This window comes from Miniopterus natalensis, chromosome X, assembly GCF_054644295.1.
Source record: "Miniopterus natalensis isolate mMinNat1 chromosome X, mMinNat1.hap1, whole genome shotgun sequence".
NCBI lineage: Eukaryota > Metazoa > Chordata > Mammalia > Chiroptera > Miniopteridae > Miniopterus > Miniopterus natalensis.
The window spans coordinates 6343560-6360348 of NC_142103.1; the positions used below are offsets into that span (position 1 = coordinate 6343560).

A 16789-nucleotide genomic window follows, 5' to 3' on the forward strand; every position below is an offset into this window, starting at 1 on the left:
ATAAGACTTGCAACTGACTGGATGTGCACGGGCAATTGAGGAGGTAAAGGGGTCAAGTGATAGGCAGAAGTTTGAAAATATGCTGTCAGTTAGGCAGTAGGTATTCTTCTTTAATTATATTTTGTCTAAATGTATATTAAAATGATTTTGCAGCCTTGGGGCTTAATATCTTGTTGATAGAGACAATCCACAGGGTGCTAAAGGGCAGAGAAAGTACAAACTCAGAATAAAATATTTACAGAACATAGTTCATAAACTATTAATACAGTCTTTTTTATTTTTAACCAAATTGTTTGGGTAGCTTGCTATACTGGTTTCAGATCCTAGGCTAAGTGACTTTGTAACTAGTCATACCAACATGCTGCTATCTGAATTTAGGACTTGACTCTGGAACATTACAAGTGGGTGCTCCAGTGATAGCGAGCACTTGGACTTGCTACCCTTGGCCCCTACCAGCCAATAACTCATTTTTAAAACCTGACGTTGAAGTCATCTCATAGACTGTATGCCCTGTTCTCATGGGTGCAGTCTCCTTAAGGGTAGGGATTTTTGTTTTGTTCATCGCTGTATCCCCAGCAGAGAATGGAACCTGTTTCTTAGTAGATGCAATACTTGCTGGATGGGTAAATGAAGCCAGTGTTCATGAATGCCTGGCTCACCACTGTAGCCCCAGTGCTGTGTGCAATGCTGATTACATAGAGGAACTGAATAAAGGTTTATTGAATTGAGTTAAGATGAAATGGACAGCATTTGGGCTAGTGTTTTCAGTTGTGTGAAATACTGTAAAATAATGCTTGCTTCATTTTTTTGCATGGAATATTAAGCAGTAACCGAACTGTATTTGTTCTTTTGCTAGTGATGATCTGGAGCAATTTATGGAAAACCAAGGTGCATCCAGCCCAGGTATCCTCATTTTAACAACAAGCCTCAGCAAACCATTCATGCGACTGGAGAAGTATGTTACTCTCTTGCAAGAATTGGAACGGCATATGGAGGTAAGGGAAGGTGAGCTTTTTTAAGCTCATGTACAAAGTATGGGTCTCTGCTCCAGTCTGCCTTCAAACTAGCCTTGCTGTGGAATTCAGAAAAAGCCTTAGTTTCCAAATTTACTTGATCCAATCTTCCCTCTTTCCAGACTTTTAGTTTTTCCTTTTTATGCAGCAAAATATGAAGGGGGCGTTTTTTTTTTTCCCCCTTGGAAGAGCCTTTACTTTTTATGCATTTTTATTTATTTTTCCAGCTTTATTGAAGTATGATTGACAAACAAAACTTGTGTATATTAGGTTATACAACATGATTTTTTAAGGTGTGTAAAGTGATGATTTAATACACATATACATTATGGAATGGTGACCACAATCAAGTTAATTAACACATCCATCACTTCACAAGTTACCTTTTTTTTTTTTTTTTAAATAGCTAGAACACTTCAGATCTGCTCTCTTAGCAAAAGTATACAATACAATGTTATAAACTATAATCACCATGAACTTATTCATCCTATAATGGAAAGATCTCCACCCTTTACTACTAAATATTAATGATCATTCTTCCTCCTCCTCTTGTCCTCCCAGCCTTGGTCCTGTTACTTCCCTCAAGCCTCTGCTATCTTGTTGACCTAGGTTTTCTTCCACCCTCTCATCTGTAGATGGTGGTTCAGTCAAAACCGACCAAGAAATCTTGTGTTCTGATATATGAACCAACTTTATTCTGGGATATAGACAGAAATATTTATCTCTAGAGCACTGTGGTCATTCAGCTCCCTGACTCTGGATTATAATGGAAGATTCTTGTGTTTCCTTAGAGATTAATAAATGGGCCCAGTATTCGTTTTATCTCTCTATGCATCCATACATCCACATCAAGATCCCCTCACATTTTTGTTTATAAACTTACAATTAACTTGCCACAGCTATAGCATAGCCATAATGTTTTCTAAATATGAAGATTTCAGTGAGGCCTGATAATTGAATTTTTTTTTTTTTAACCAAGAGTCAAATAATAGGAATAGCTTCTTGAGCCGTTCTTGCCCAATCAAACAAGGGGTTTGAGGTGTAGGTCGGAAAGGAGGGCCCGCTGGGGGAGGCTGCACTCACCCTACTTGCTCTTCCTGTGTCTGGGGAAAGGTTTTGAGGTTTTAAAGGGTTTGATTATCTTTAAAGAAAAAGTTTGCACACTGCTTGTCTTGTCAGCATTTGTAAGGATTGAAAGCATTTACTCTGAGCAAAACCACATTCTCAGGTTATTTGACCTGCCAGAAAGCTGGAGGCAGTGGGGAGCGAATAGTAAGACCCGCCGGAATGAAATTTCAGTTAGGGCTTGGGAAGGTGTTGACCTCTGGCTGCCTTTCCAAAAGCTAAACCAGCTCACTGAACCGTTTGAGGTTTGCCCCTCCTTGCTTATCGCAAAAATACAGACACTAGTGGCCTCAATTTCTATTACTGCTCAGTGCTGAACTACTAATAAACATGTACTTTGGAGAGAAAAATCCCCAGATGCTCCTACTGCTTGGATCCTCTATCTTGGCCTTCCTTGTATCAGAGCCCATCTCTACTCCTGCCTCCATTTGCTTTCCATCACCTGCTTTGGCTGTCTTCCATTTCCCACCATCAGATAATACACACCCTTAGCGCTAGTTCACCACTGGCAAGACACTTGACCCAGGTTTCTGATTGTTTGGTATAGCTGCTGGTTAATGCAAGAGTAGACCTTGAACTTTATAGTTATCAGCTGATTTGGGTAAGGATAAATTTAACTATAAAAGAATACAACCTTTCCTTTCATTAAACAATGGTGTTTGGGGCTTGGGTCAGACCCTTAGTCTGTTCAGCTCTGTACTTTATCACCCAGAGCAGCAGATTGTCTTCCCGTTACTCCAGCTGAATTCCAAAGATTAGGTACACATATACTTCCAAGGTTAGATACATATCTACAGCTTATATACCCCCATACAGGTGTACATCTACCCCCAAGAGGCTCTGCTTTCCCTTCATAAACAGTTATGGAGATGTGCATTTCTAAAAGCTATTTTTCAACCTGTCCACTTTTGGGGGTTCTAAGTACTGTGGAATTACAGACCATATGTAATAACTTTGCTCAAGAGGGCACATATGGTATAAAACTTGAAATTTTCCCCCCACTTGCCATTTTGAGTCTGCTGAAAGAGAAAGTATTTTAGGAGATGAGATTGGATTGATTTTTTCTCTAACCACCACTCTGTTTCCATAATTCCTTATCTCTTGTCATTGACTAATAATGTGACTAATAATGTCCACCCTCAAACAATTATTATTTATTAACAGCAAAAAAGGAAATGGGAACTTTTGCTTCAATAACTACACCTAGGATGTTGTTACCAAATATAATGGTGTGTTACCAGCTGTTTTAATTTATTTAAAAAAAAATTTTAATTGCTTTTAAAGAGAGGAAGGGAAAGAGAAAGAGAGAGAGAGAGAGAGAGAGGGAGAGAGAGAGAGAGGGAGAGAGAGGGAGAAACATCAATTGGTTGCCTGCCCCACACTCCCTGACTGGAGATCAAACCCGCAATATTTTGGTATACAGGACGATGACGCTCCAACTGAGCTACAGTGGCCAGGGCTTAAAAATTGATTCATTGCTCCACTCATCCATACGTTCACTGGTTGCTTCCTGCATGTGCCCTGACCAGGACTCAAACCCACAACCTTGGTGCATCAGGGTAATGCTCTAACCAACTGTTATGCAGTCAGGATTTAATTTCTTAATCACCTAATAATTGAAGGTGCTGAGATTCCAAATGCTCAAATGCTGTTTTGCTTTTTAATGTTTACATTAGCATACATTAAAATTGACTTTTTTCTTTTGGTGTACAGTTCTATGACTTTTAACACATGTATAGATTTGTGTTACCACCACCACTATTGAGATACAGAACAGTTCCATCATTTCTCAAAATTTCCTCTTTCTGTCTCTTTGTAGCCACACCCTCCTCCCACCCTTAACCCCTGACAACCGCTGATCTGTTCTCCTTTAATATTGTTTAAAATGTATTCCTTTAATAGGACACACATCCAGATCATCAGGATATTTTGAAAGCCATCGTAGCATTCAAAACGCTCATGGTAGGTGATGCTCTAAAATTTTAATTCTCCATTTTGTATGCTGTGCTCTTAAAAAAGTAATTTATGTGTAACGTTTCTTTCCTTATGCAAAGGTCTTTAGAGTGGAAACAATAAGCTCTAGTGACAGTATTGCTGTGATTGTTTCATTTAATTTTGTCTTCCAAAAATCATGCTTACCTAAGAAAGGTTGCCAGTCTGAGGGTATAAAGCACTCACATTTGAAGTCTCTGCCACATTAAGCATTGCTGTGTAGGTGGGGGGTTTCCTTTAGTCTCTTTGTCTTTACCCCCGTGTTGCTCACCTTATGTTGGTGCAACCTGTCATTCACTGTTTGACATCAATACTGGATTCATCTATTTATGCCAAAAGGTGTGAGTTTATTCTTTTCATATGAAAAAAAAATTCTTCATCAAATCTAAAAGGAAAAAACCTACTAAAAATACAATTGCTTTATATAGATTGCTATCTAAGTTACCTGTAATCTTGTATCTTGAGCATGATAGTTAATGGCTTCTTGGAACTAACTGATGTAAAACCACTTGGTGGCATTGTAAGAGGAAAGAAAGCATTATTTGGGGTGATTGATTAAGCTTAGCTTTAATGTAGACTTTTCTGTAGCAATCCAAGTGCTTGAGATTAATATTTAGTTATTGATTCTTTCTGTAAGGTGGTGATGCAACATTCACTATCACCTCATTTTTATTGCTGTTGAAAGTAGCTGATGTATCGATGGTTAAACAGCAAATTGAAGACCAGAGTAAGGAATTAGATTAAAATTGCTGTTGTAGGTTAAAAACAGTCTAATATTGGCAGCTTTACATGGTTCAACACATGAAACCCATGGAATTTATTATCGTTAGTGTCCCTTTTGGTTTTTTCTATGTACATTGAATTTTTAAAATGCCTCTTTTTTCAAACCATATTTTTCTGGTCATTTTACATGTTGTAAAACTTGTTTTGATGGCGATAGTATATTCACACTATAGATATTTCAAAAATATGCATACAATGAATTTATTTCTTCAAGTTTCCATTTAGCTGAAAGGGACAGCATCAGTTTTATAGAAAACACATCCAAAAAAACCCATGCCATCCTTTTACAAACAGTGACAAAACTAACCATATGCTTACTTTCATATTCAGTTTAGAATGAACACTCTTAAATTACTCTAAGATATTTTCACACTTTTTAAAGCAATGGTGTGTGTGTGTTTGTAGTATTCATATCCCACCTATTATTTCTTGGTTTGTATTTTCCCTTTGTATTCATGAAATTCCGTTGTATCTGTTTTTCCCAATCCTTTAATTTAGTATTTTTAATAGAATTTACTAGTAGTCCCTAAACAAAGTATAGGGCAGTGCATATGTTTTATTATAAGATCAGTTTGATTCACTGTGGCATAAGGAATTAACTTTTCTCTTTTTCTATAATTCTTGAAGTTGCTTTTTAAAAATTAAAATATTACTTGATTAGAAACTGAGCATGTGTTAGAAAAATTGCCTTGTAACTAAAGCACTGTTTATGCAGATAGACAAGACTGAGAGGAGCTAGATCCAGGACACCAACCAGATCTGAATCTACCAGTTGGTCTCATGTCAGATTAAACAGTTGGCTCTGTTTGATTTGGTTCTGCTACTTGTCTTCCCATACTCCTTGCAGGGAAGGAGAAACAACCTTCTTCCACCATTTTATCTTGATATTTTGGCAAGTTGAAAAGTAGCTCTTCCTCACAAAAATTTTGGGGACACAAGGCTAGAGATTTATAGTAGTGGATTTTTCATGTGAAGACATTAGTGTTGGGATTCATGTGAGGAATAGGAACTCAGTGGAAGTCTATGAGAGTCAAAAGTCACATCTTACTTTGGTCTCGTTTTAAGTCTGTTTCATAAGAATTCCTATCCCTCTTCTTTGGTTCTGTAGGGACAGTGCCAAGATCTAAGAAAAAGAAAACAGCTGGAGTTGCAGATACTTTCTGAACCTATCCAGGCATGGGAAGGGGAGGATATTAAAACCTTGGGAAATGTGATTTTTATGTCACAAGTAATGGTACAGTACGGAACATGTGAGGTAAGATGTTTCAAAACTCAACACCATTTTTCCATCTTTCACATTTTTCTTCCTTTATTTGTTCTTCCATCAAGGTCAAATGCCCGAACATTGAAAGAAACTGAGCACCTATTATTTGCCCAACACTGCTAGGTGTGTGGGAGATAGGAAGGAAGAACATACACTGTTCCCTGCATTCAAAGAACTCCTTAAGAACAAATTAAAACAAGCTGCAAGCACCTAACAAGCCAAAATAGTTGATGCCAGTTCGTGCAATCTCAACAATAGATCCTTTTGAGGTTCAGAGAAGGAAGAGAGTAAGAACATTTTATGGAGGTGAAACTTGAGGAGGCAGTCCATGAAGAGGAAAGGAGAGGATTTCATAAGGTAGAGGCCATTCTTATTTCAGAAGAGAAAAGGAACATGGCCTTTTTTCTACAGGACAGTGAGGAAGCCAGTCTATTAGGAGCAGAGGAAGCATGTTGGGCAGAGTGAAGGAGAAGTTGATTGAGTCAGATAGAGTCAGGTTATGAAGAACCCTGGATGTCAGGTAAGAGTAGTTCACATTGACGCAGCAAGCAATAGGAAACTGTGAGTACTGAGTAGTAAAGAATGAAAGGGCTGTTTAATCTGACAACCATATATGTCAGGTAAACTGGAGGGGATGGGGCTGGAAACAGAAAGGGCCAGCGAGTTGGAAAGTGATAAGTACCTCCAACGAAGGTAGTGGCGGAGAAAATGAAACTTATGGGGCAAATCTGAGACATGTTTAGAAGGGAAAGTCTATAGGAAGTGGTGACCTATGAGCTAGAGGAGATGACAAATGTGTTTGAGACCTGTTAACTTTCAAGGTGATGTCTTGTAGGCCGCTGTTAAAACAATATAGAAATGTGGGTGGGAAGTCAGAGTTAGAGGCAGAGATTTAGATGTACCTGACAGATGGGCCTTCCAAGGAAGTAAATATGCAGACAGAAGCACAGAGGGCTGAAGATGTATTATGTCTTTTAGGAAGGAGGCAGAGTAGGGGAGGAAGGTTGATTATGTCAACTGGCATGATTTATCTGGTGTTAGAATTGACATCCCCTTCTCAAAACACCTTCCTATGCTCCCTGAAAGGTCTCTGTCAAAGATTCATTAAGTTAGGTTAATAAGCAGTCTCATTTAAAATATAGATAGCCTGCACTACAAGACAGATCTAAAGAAATGACCTATAGTGGAAAAAAAAGTAGATACCCTGGGAGAGGTTAATGCAGAGAGTTTAACTATTAGAATTTCACACCTTTGGATAAATCTCTTCAATGAAAGGAGGAGGAATCACTGCTAGAAAGAAAAGACATAAAGGAAGGTAGAAGAGAATTGAGAGGTTGTGGTGTCATGGAAATTCCTGGAAGAACATTTGAAAGTGGTCAGCCTTCTGAGTGCTGCAGAAGGTTCAGAGGTCAAGGAGCATGGATCAACAATAAAGATAAAAAAAAAAAAAAAAAAAAAAAAAGCATGGAGACCAAGCAGAAGCCATTGGATTTCTCTAGAAGGCAGTTATTGATGACTTTGAGAAAACAAAGCAAGTAGGGAGGGATCAATAGGGAGAAAAGGAAGGCAGCAAATAATATGGCAATAAATGTCAATAAATGGCATTTTGTATAAGTAGTTACAGGGGTAGGTGAAGGCCTGTTATGATAGGAAATGTCCATATGTTAAAAGCAAAAATAAAAACCTAATTGAATAGGAGAGGCTGCTGGAAGAAGAAGGAGGAGATGAGATGTCTATAGAAGGAAGCCAAGCAAAGAAAAGATGGGAAAGGATGCAGAGCTATTGTTAGAAGAGTCAAAAAGTTGCTCTTCTCAAGTGGAAAGAAGGAGATGTAGATAGGTATAAGGATAATTGCAGCTAAGATGGCTGGACATGTAAGCTGGAATGTAATTGTTTACATCTACTGATTGCCTATCTGTTTAAGGAGTTCAGAAAAGCCCTTCTGTGTAAAATTTCCTTTAGTGCCATTTAAAAAAGTATTTACTTCACTTTACATGTGTACAATAACTATCTTGTTCTTATTGGTTAAAAGTGATTTTATAAATAAGAATTTAACATACATGTTAGAACATAATAAATTTCCTATCACCTGAAAACCTCTTTATTTTATCACTTTTCAAAATAAAATCATTTTCTTTTTGAGAACCTAGAGAGTTATCTTGTGCTCTGGCTGCAGCTTGGGCAGTAAGGCATTAATTGTGTGACTTCTCAGGCTTATATACTTGGGAAACAACCCTGGTTATTTGTATTTAACTGTTATGTATGGGAAGGAGAAAGATAAACTGGGCTTATAACCATTTTAAAATAAAAATAAAATTAAACTTGTTTTGTGATTTTAAGTTGGGTATCTTTTTTTTTTTAAACCGCTCTTCATGTTGCATTGCCTTATATAAGATCTGTGGTATAAAATAGTGATTCCAGAAATTCTTTTTTAAAAAATCCCCACCTTGCCCAGCCGGGCGTGGCTCAGTGGTTGAGTGTCGACCTAGGATCCAGGACATCGGGGTTCGATTCCTGGTCAGGGCATATGCCCAGGTTGTGGGCTCGATCAATGACTCTCTCATCAGTGATGTTTCTATCTCTCTCTCTCCCTCTCCTTTCCTCTCTCTGAAATCAATGAAGATATATTTTAAAAAAAAAATCCCCACCTTAAGACCTGTTTATTGATTTTAGAGAGAGGAAAGGAGAGAGAAACATCGATGTGCAAAACATCAATCAGTTGCCTCCTGTATGCACCTCAGAAGGGGATAGCACCCACAACCTAGGTATGTGCCCTGACTGGGAATTGAACCCACAACCTTTTGGTGTACAGGACAGTGCTCCAACCAGCTGATACACCCAGCTAGGGCCAGAAATTCTTAACAAACAAAAAATGTCCAATTTCTATTCTACATTTAGTATTTTTCATTCCACTTCAGGAAAAAGAGGAGCGGTACCTCATGTTATTTTCAAATGTCCTGATAATGTTATCTGCAAGTCCTCGGATGAGTGGCTTTATCTACCAGGTTAGTAGATTTCATACAGAACAAATAGCAGGACCCATAATGAAAAGAGGTTTCCATCCAGACAAGGCTCCATCCAGAAAAGACAGAATGTTCTGAACCTTCATTGTAATTAGACAACTTATAAAAGCAGATGTTCCTTATATCAAAGATCTTTGTATTACTATAATGAGTTTATCCTGAATGTCCACTGCTCTGGTTATAAGCTAGGTTATGAACGTATAAACAGGAATGTAAGTCTGCAACTACATCAATTAACAACAGCATTTTACAAGTCCATATTATATCATTTGATTGTTGAGAAAATATAAAGCTGGGAGCTGCTCCTACAGTCACATCACATGGTTTGAGTTTCTGAGATGCAAGTCATTAAACTCCTTTAGAAATTAAACTTCGTTCAGTCTGCTATCAAAATATGGAATATAAATTACTGTTGCCTCTTATATCTTGGCCTAGCAATGACTAATGTTCATAAAATTTGTCTTTGTTTACTGATTTTTCATGAAAATGTGTTAGAAAAGTAAGCTCTTTTTAAATCTTGACCTTATGGTTTAGGGCTGTTTGTAAATCTTGATCTTATGGTTTAGGGTGTGTTAGCAAAACACCACCCAGTTTTCCCCCTTCCTTTCTGATCTGATTAAAATTTATAGCAGGGAACCATATTATCTATTGACAGACCAGAGAAATATGTCTAGCAATAATTCAGCAGTGATTCCTGAGAGGGTCAGAAAATCTAATAGAACTAAGAAGAGACACATACAACCACAGAATTAATGGGAAATCTTTTTTTCTGGTAGGGAAAAATACCAATAGGAGGAATGGTGGTGACTAGATTAGATGAAATTGAAGGGAATGACTACACATTTGAAATCACAGGTAGGTAATTTTCTCCTTTTCATGTAGCTACTTCAAATCCTTTTTGGAAAGAAGTGGGATTTAAATAAATAAATGCTATTATTCTCTGTTAGATAGTCCACAAGCAACTTTTACGTGGGCATGGCAAAGTATCTATCATTTCCTGGGATAATTAGGGTACAGCTATAGAACAGAGAAGTCTTCGGGTCATTCAAATGCCTGGGCTTTGCCATTAATTTCAATCTTCTTTTGCATAAGAGCTACTTGTTGGAGCTAAGAAATAACAAAATGGACTAATGTAAATGCAATTTTCTCCCTTTTCTGCCCTCTATTCTCTTGTGGCAGAGAAGCCAAAGATGTGGAATTTTATCAGTGTTTTATCATCAGCCTATGAATTAGCAAGATTTTATTATGTTTCTAAAAAGTGCTGAAAAGCCATAAAACTTTTTTCACAAATTGAGAAAATGTCAGGTCTCGATACTGCTCCCTGACATTTTGACCTGTTGCCCCTTTTGCCAGGCCAATGATTTGTACTTTATGCACTGATACAGTGTAATGGTGAATACTGGGATAATAGCTCCAGGCCTTATCCCCTTCTTTCCCAGTACGGAGCCCAATATTTGGTGTTGGTTGTAACCGGTCTTAGTTGGATCTTGTGTCAACTTTGATATTAGGTGAAACAGTACAATATTCTCATTTTAGACTATGAACTAGATGGACTCTGTGCTTAAATTTTTGGATTGTGAGTTTGTTTAGAGTAAAGGTTTTTTAAAATATATTTTTATTAATTTTTTTAGAGAGAGAGGGGAAGGGAGAGGGAGAGAGAGAGAAACATCAATGAGAGAACATTGATTGGCATGCCTCCTGCAACGCGGGCATGTTCCCTGACTGGGAATCAAACCAGTGACCTCTTGGTTCATGGGTCTATTTTCAACCACTGAACCACACTGGTGAGGCTACAGTGAAGTTTTATACTACTTCTAAGATTCTGTAAGCCGTAGAAATCAAGGACAGTTTTATAATTCAGATATGACTATTCATTTCTTTATTATCACAGCTTATCTGTTCTTTATATAAAAGTTTCAAAAGGGTTCTCCCATAGGTATAAAAACTCCTGAAAATAGATACCCAAGTTCAAGTTATGTGAAGTGTTTATGAATGAGGCAAGCTAAAGGTTTTCCTTGATTTTGTTTCCAAATGCTCATAATTGGGCATGCAGGTCACATACTAGAGAGAATTGTGGTCCACTGCAGCAACAACCAGGACTTCCAGGAATGGCTTGAGCAGCTGCACAGACTGATTAGAGGACCTGCCTCCTGCAGTTCATTATCCAAGACATCATCATCATCTTGTAGTGCTCATTCTGTAAGTCGTCCATTTGTTCTTTCCAGCGATTAATGAGTTTCTTGTCAAATCTTGTCTGCTGAGGTTTTATAAGAAGCAGTGAGCATGCCCTTAATCTTTGGGTAGTCTACATTTATAGGTTTTGAAGTACAGTTAAACCTCACTAATTCTGATTTTTTATGGAGAGAGGTTCATCTAAAGTTTTACTTAAAGGTGTAGAGTTTAGCTTGGTCTTAACTTAGAGTACCAACTGCTATCAAAATTTTTCTAACCAGAAGTCCTGCTCAGATGCTTTAATGATAAGCAAGATTTATTTTAGTTAGCAACCACTGTTCTCATGTTAATAATGTGCTAAGTCAAAACCAGTAGTTTACCTTCATAAGTATTTAAGCATCTCCATGTAATCTCATTTATGCTATCATATTCACTCAGTAGCCTTCGAGGGTAAACTTTTAGTGTTGCCTTCTTCCAAGTTATTATAAACTTAGCAATTCATGGAATTTGAATTGATGAGCTTTTACTGTACTTGTTGAGTGAGATCGGAGATACGCTGTATTGTCTGTTAACACTCAAATCTGTGATTCCAAAATTCCAGTTTGGGGCACTGTGTGTTTTGATAGGAAGAACAAGGGCTTTGGCATCAGATCTGGGTTCAAATATTGATTTTGCCAATTGCTAGCTAGTTATTTCACTTTGCTACAGTTTGTCTTAAGTTGTTCTGATGAAATAACCTATTTAAACATCTACTAGAGTGCCAAACATATAACTGAACTCATTAAATGTTGACCATTCTCCCTTACAGAAGAAAAAAAATCCTGACTTTAATGAAATTGCAGAAGAGAGAGGGAGGACAGGATTATGGGATGTCGAGTTCATTTAGTGCTGTTCCATAGAGACCCCATAATCTTGACTGGAAAGTTCCAGTTCTCAAACTGGAGACTTTTGTTTTTCCTTCTTTCCCTTTCTATGGCTGGCATTGCCAATCCAATGAAGCTATTGATGTTCTCTCACTGTGGGGCATAAGGTTGGGTTCAGATGGCAGATGGCCAACATCTCATCAGACATTTTCCCAGTCTTTTAGTTCTACTGGACAGCCCCGAGGACCCTTGGAGCCTCCTCAAATTATAAAACCATGGAGTTTAAGTTGTCTGCGACCTGCGCCTCCACTTAGACCATCAGCAGCACTAGGTTATAAAGAGGTAATTTTGCTATATATGGTGTAAAATGCTTCTGACAAGCGAATTTTGTAGCTTATTACAAATAGTTCTGTGGGAATGTGCTTAGAATTTATGATAGGTGATACATGTCAGTCAATCTCGGATTGCTAGATTCATTGATTTTTATTTCCTAATTTTCTATTTCCCCATTGTCCATCTACAAATATTTATAGATTATCCACAGGGTTGATGTGTACTGAGTTTCCCCAACCTCCTCCTGAAGTACCTCTGGTTTACCTTTATGATGATATGATAATTTATAAATTGGTAGTGATGTACACACATCTCAAACAAGAGCCACTTTATTATAGTTGAATTTCCAACCAAGCAGACCCAATTCCGCTTTTTGGATCATTTTGATCTATTAAACCAAATCAGTAAAATCTTATGGGAACAAGCCACGAGTCTGAACTATGAAAGTCTGAACTATTTGCTGCAGTTGAAAAGGGAAAAGAATTTAATGAAAGGAATGTCTTTTAAAAAGAATCTTCTAAGCAACAACTGTAGAGGGTATTTGTTATTTGGGTTGTGTGGGGTTTTCAAGGCTTTTTTCTCTCTCAAAGTTGCAGTCAGGAAATGTCAGTCACTAGCTTCCGTAACTGTGTGGAGTGCTACCTTTTCCATCCAAAGAGTCGGTTTTTTCCCCCCTAACCCATTGCTCATCATTTCAGCGTTCAGGGAAGATCCTCATTTATTAGTAACTGTTCTTTAAGTAGGTCTTAGTGAGTGAATATTTAAGTTTGTGACAGTTGTGAGTTATGATGCAAAGGCACCATATATTTCTCTATTAAATGTGTTTTGATGAATGATGCAGACTTAGCTGAATTTTGACTTTGTTTTTATTTACAACATCATGCTGTTTCGATTAATTGTTGCCTCAAATCTTAGTATAGTAAAAATGGAAAAATATTTGGACACGAAGATTTTTTTATCCTTTCAACCCAACCTTATAGGAAAAATAATTCTTGAGCTGAATTTTCATTATGTACCTTTATTCAGAATTTGGCCAGGAAACAGTCCCACAGGTTTGCTTTGAAAATTGACCTTTGATATTTGCAATCATCCAATTTTTTTCTTTGATTACCTAAGCCAGGAGTGCCAATTCATAGTTAGGTAGATCCCTTTTTAATGGTGGATATTTTGTAATTGTCAGTTACTAAATTCAAATTAAGGTGAGCTTTGAGGGGTAAAATTGACTTAATCCTTCACAGAACTAATCCATTAAAACTAAGGCATGATTACTTTTTCCTGCTGGGAGAAGAGAGTTATTAATAAATTCTTACTCTATAGTGTATTTTAGTTATTTTCAGCATTGTTATTCTGCACAGAACTGTATTCTTTGGGCTTTTGCATGATGATATTGCATCTAAAACTAATGTGGGAAACGTGATGATATTCTCTCTGTGTAATTTATGATAACACTAACATTTCAAATGTTGTTTTAGAATTATTGATAAATGGATTTGGTCATTGTAACCATCGACCTCTCACGCTCATCTTCTCTTTCTTTACATATTCACTTTAGAGGATGTCTTATATCTTAAAGGTAAGGGTAGAAAACTATCTTTGGCTTACAGTGACATCATAATGTTGTGCTGTAACCTTTTATGAATGAAGCTTTCCTTTATGCTTGTTTTGTCGCCTTTTGTTATTATTGGTGGCTAAAATATGAAGATGCAATTCTGACATGTAAGTATTTTCTTCAAAAAGCAGCCTCTTGTGAAATACATATGAAATGTCATCTTATAATGCCTTAAAAATGTCTGTTTTCCTGTATTTTAAAGCTATTTTTTCTGTTATTTTTGTCACATGTGAGTTGTTCATGTCTGTTGGTTTCTGCATATGACAAAGCAAATTAAATAATTGATATAATTCATATCTTCTTTATCTACTAATTAAAAATATGGCTTTATATATGTATATTTGGCTTGACTGTATGAATGTCACTCCTAACCCAAAATTATTATCAGGAGGCTCTTCATTTGGCTCTTCTCTCTGACCATGGGGAAATTACTTAGTTTCTTTGCCTTAATTTTCCTGTTGGACAAATGGAAATTAATATTCTTCTTTGTGGGACTGTTGCTCAGAAAAATTTATTTAAATATTTTTCAAGCTCTTTGAAAAGAAGTATATACTGAAGCAGTAGTTGTAGTTGTCATGTAATTCCCTTAAAACTGTATCAGTGGGGAATATGAACCAAGTTAGGAATACTGTTATTTCTCTAGGATTGACATCCATTACTTTCTCTGCAGATGGTACCCTAAAGGCATTTGGTCTCCTGGAGAATCTGCCGCATCTTTAGTAGGCATGCTCCATTCTTATTCCCATCCCTATAGCAATGGAGAAGACAATGTCTTTGCCTCTGTTTTATTTAACCTTTCAGAGTTTATTGGAGCCATTTTTTATTGTGTGTAGTATTAACTTTTGAGACTGTCAAAATAAGAGAGGGCGATTCTATTTAATTTTATTTGCTCTTTTTAATTTGTTTTTGGGAGGAGAAGTTTAATTCATAAAGAAACCTCTATTCTTACAGGAATCTAGTAAAAGTCCCAAAACCATGAAGAAGTTTCTTCATAAAAGAAAGACTGAAAGAAAGCCATCAGAAGAGGAATATGTGATTCGGAAAAGTATGTGTTCTGTACTTTCTGAAAGTTGGTAATGGATTAAATAACAGAAAAAATTTTTAAAAAGCAAATGATTAGAGCAATTTTTCCTGGCATAATCTGTTACATAATGGCAAATGCACAGAAAGGTTTGTTCACCTCTAAGATTTTTGAATAAGCTGCCTCTTGCTGCACTTCATGTCATCTGAGGCAGACACCATCTGTATGATTTTCATGTTGAATACTTTTCCCCACCTGGTTTACAACCACTAAAGGGACCCTTGGCTATGGATACAGTTTTTCCCTCAGTTTCTGATACCTCTGGTATTTTCCTTTACTGAGATAAACTAAATAGACCTGAAAAGTCCAATGCTCTGTGATGCTCTTAGTTAGCCAAGGAATCAGCCTGTTGACATGTAGAAACAGGGCTTGATTTAGAGGTGACCGTAAAGTTGGTCAGCCAATCGGCATGTACTTACTTATTTGCCTCTATAGCTGGGAACAAGGTACTTTGGGACACACATGAAGGAGTTAGTGATGTCTCACAAAGGGGTGACAGAATTGTGTGTATCAGTTGAAAATAAAGACTGGATAAATCTATGCTTAACTCTAGCTTCTGCATCCCCCCCCCACACACACACACACTTTGGTGTGCACATCAACATATTAACAGGGTTATGCCATCCAGTCATTTCAAGAATGAGTTGGAGGGGAAAGAAAGAAGAGGGAGAATCAGTGACTGTGCTGGCTGGTTGGGAAAATGGGTGGGGTTAATGAAGAGAGCTTCCTAGAGAAGGTGCACCTCGAAATTCAAAGGAGAGGAAGGATGTGTTGTATTGGATGAGAACTGAGGCTGGCATCAAGCCTAGTGCTGTAACTGTGGCCTTGAAAAGGAGACTGATAGGACTCCCCAATTTAGAGCTCTGGGTGGGATTTGGGAGCATGCCACCCTTAGTGCCGAACTCACTGATGCTGACCCCAGAGCTCCTTGAGAATGCCCTCACTCTCACTCCATTATGAGAATTGAACAGCTTTTGCTCCTGCCTTTCAGAAACACCACTGGTCAGAAAAGCCACTTCCTATCAGTGGAGTTCACAGCATCATCTTGAGGGTCCAGAGGAATATATTGCTATGGAAAGTAATTATTAATTAAATTCGACAGGTACAGCTGCTCTGGAAGAGGACGCTCAGATTCTTAAAGTGATTGAAGCCTACTGCACCAGCGCCAGCATTCAACAAGGCCATGGCTCAAGTAGGTGCCCCCAAAGACTTTCTCTAACGTTTCACTGCCTCTTAGAAGAAGAGTAAAGCAATGCAGATTGGTGCAGGGTGTATAAAGCAGGTGACTTGGTGCAGAGCAGTGGTGCAGAGGAGCGGTGCAGGACTGCATCTTTCAGATAAGGTGGTTTTACCTACCAAGCGGTTTGTTTACCCAGTTTCTTTTCACCCAGAGAGAAAGAGAGATGCAAGAGTAAAAAAGTTGGAGGTGATAGAAATGAAAAAAAAAATTTTTTAAAGTTATTCTCCTTTGAAGTACACAGATACCTTCATCAACACTAGTTAGGAATTAAAGAGCCCAGAGAGTTCCTGT

At 37.6% G+C, this 16789-nt stretch overlaps 1 protein-coding gene across 4 annotated transcripts in view; it reads left to right on the top strand.

Moving 5' to 3' along the window:
• ARHGEF6 (Rac/Cdc42 guanine nucleotide exchange factor 6) overlaps positions 1-16789 on the top strand; it is a 102016-nt gene that overhangs the window by 70528 nt on the left and 14699 nt on the right. The window contains exons 10-19 of one of the 4 annotated variants that reach the window (XM_016216552.2): positions 857-995; positions 4041-4100; positions 6022-6168; positions 9096-9182; positions 9977-10055; positions 11254-11399; positions 12440-12577; positions 14121-14141; positions 15129-15222; positions 16361-16450. In XM_016216552.2, coding sequence (XP_016072038.1) covers positions 857-995; positions 4041-4100; positions 6022-6168; positions 9096-9182; positions 9977-10055; positions 11254-11399; positions 12440-12577; positions 14121-14141; positions 15129-15222; positions 16361-16450 — 1001 coding nt within the window. The remainder of the gene's footprint in view (positions 1-856; positions 996-4040; positions 4101-6021; positions 6169-9095; positions 9183-9976; positions 10056-11253; positions 11400-12439; positions 12578-14120; positions 14142-15128; positions 15223-16360; positions 16451-16789) is intronic. The other 3 variants (XM_016216553.2, XM_087813340.1, XM_016216554.2) reach the window with 3 other exon arrangements.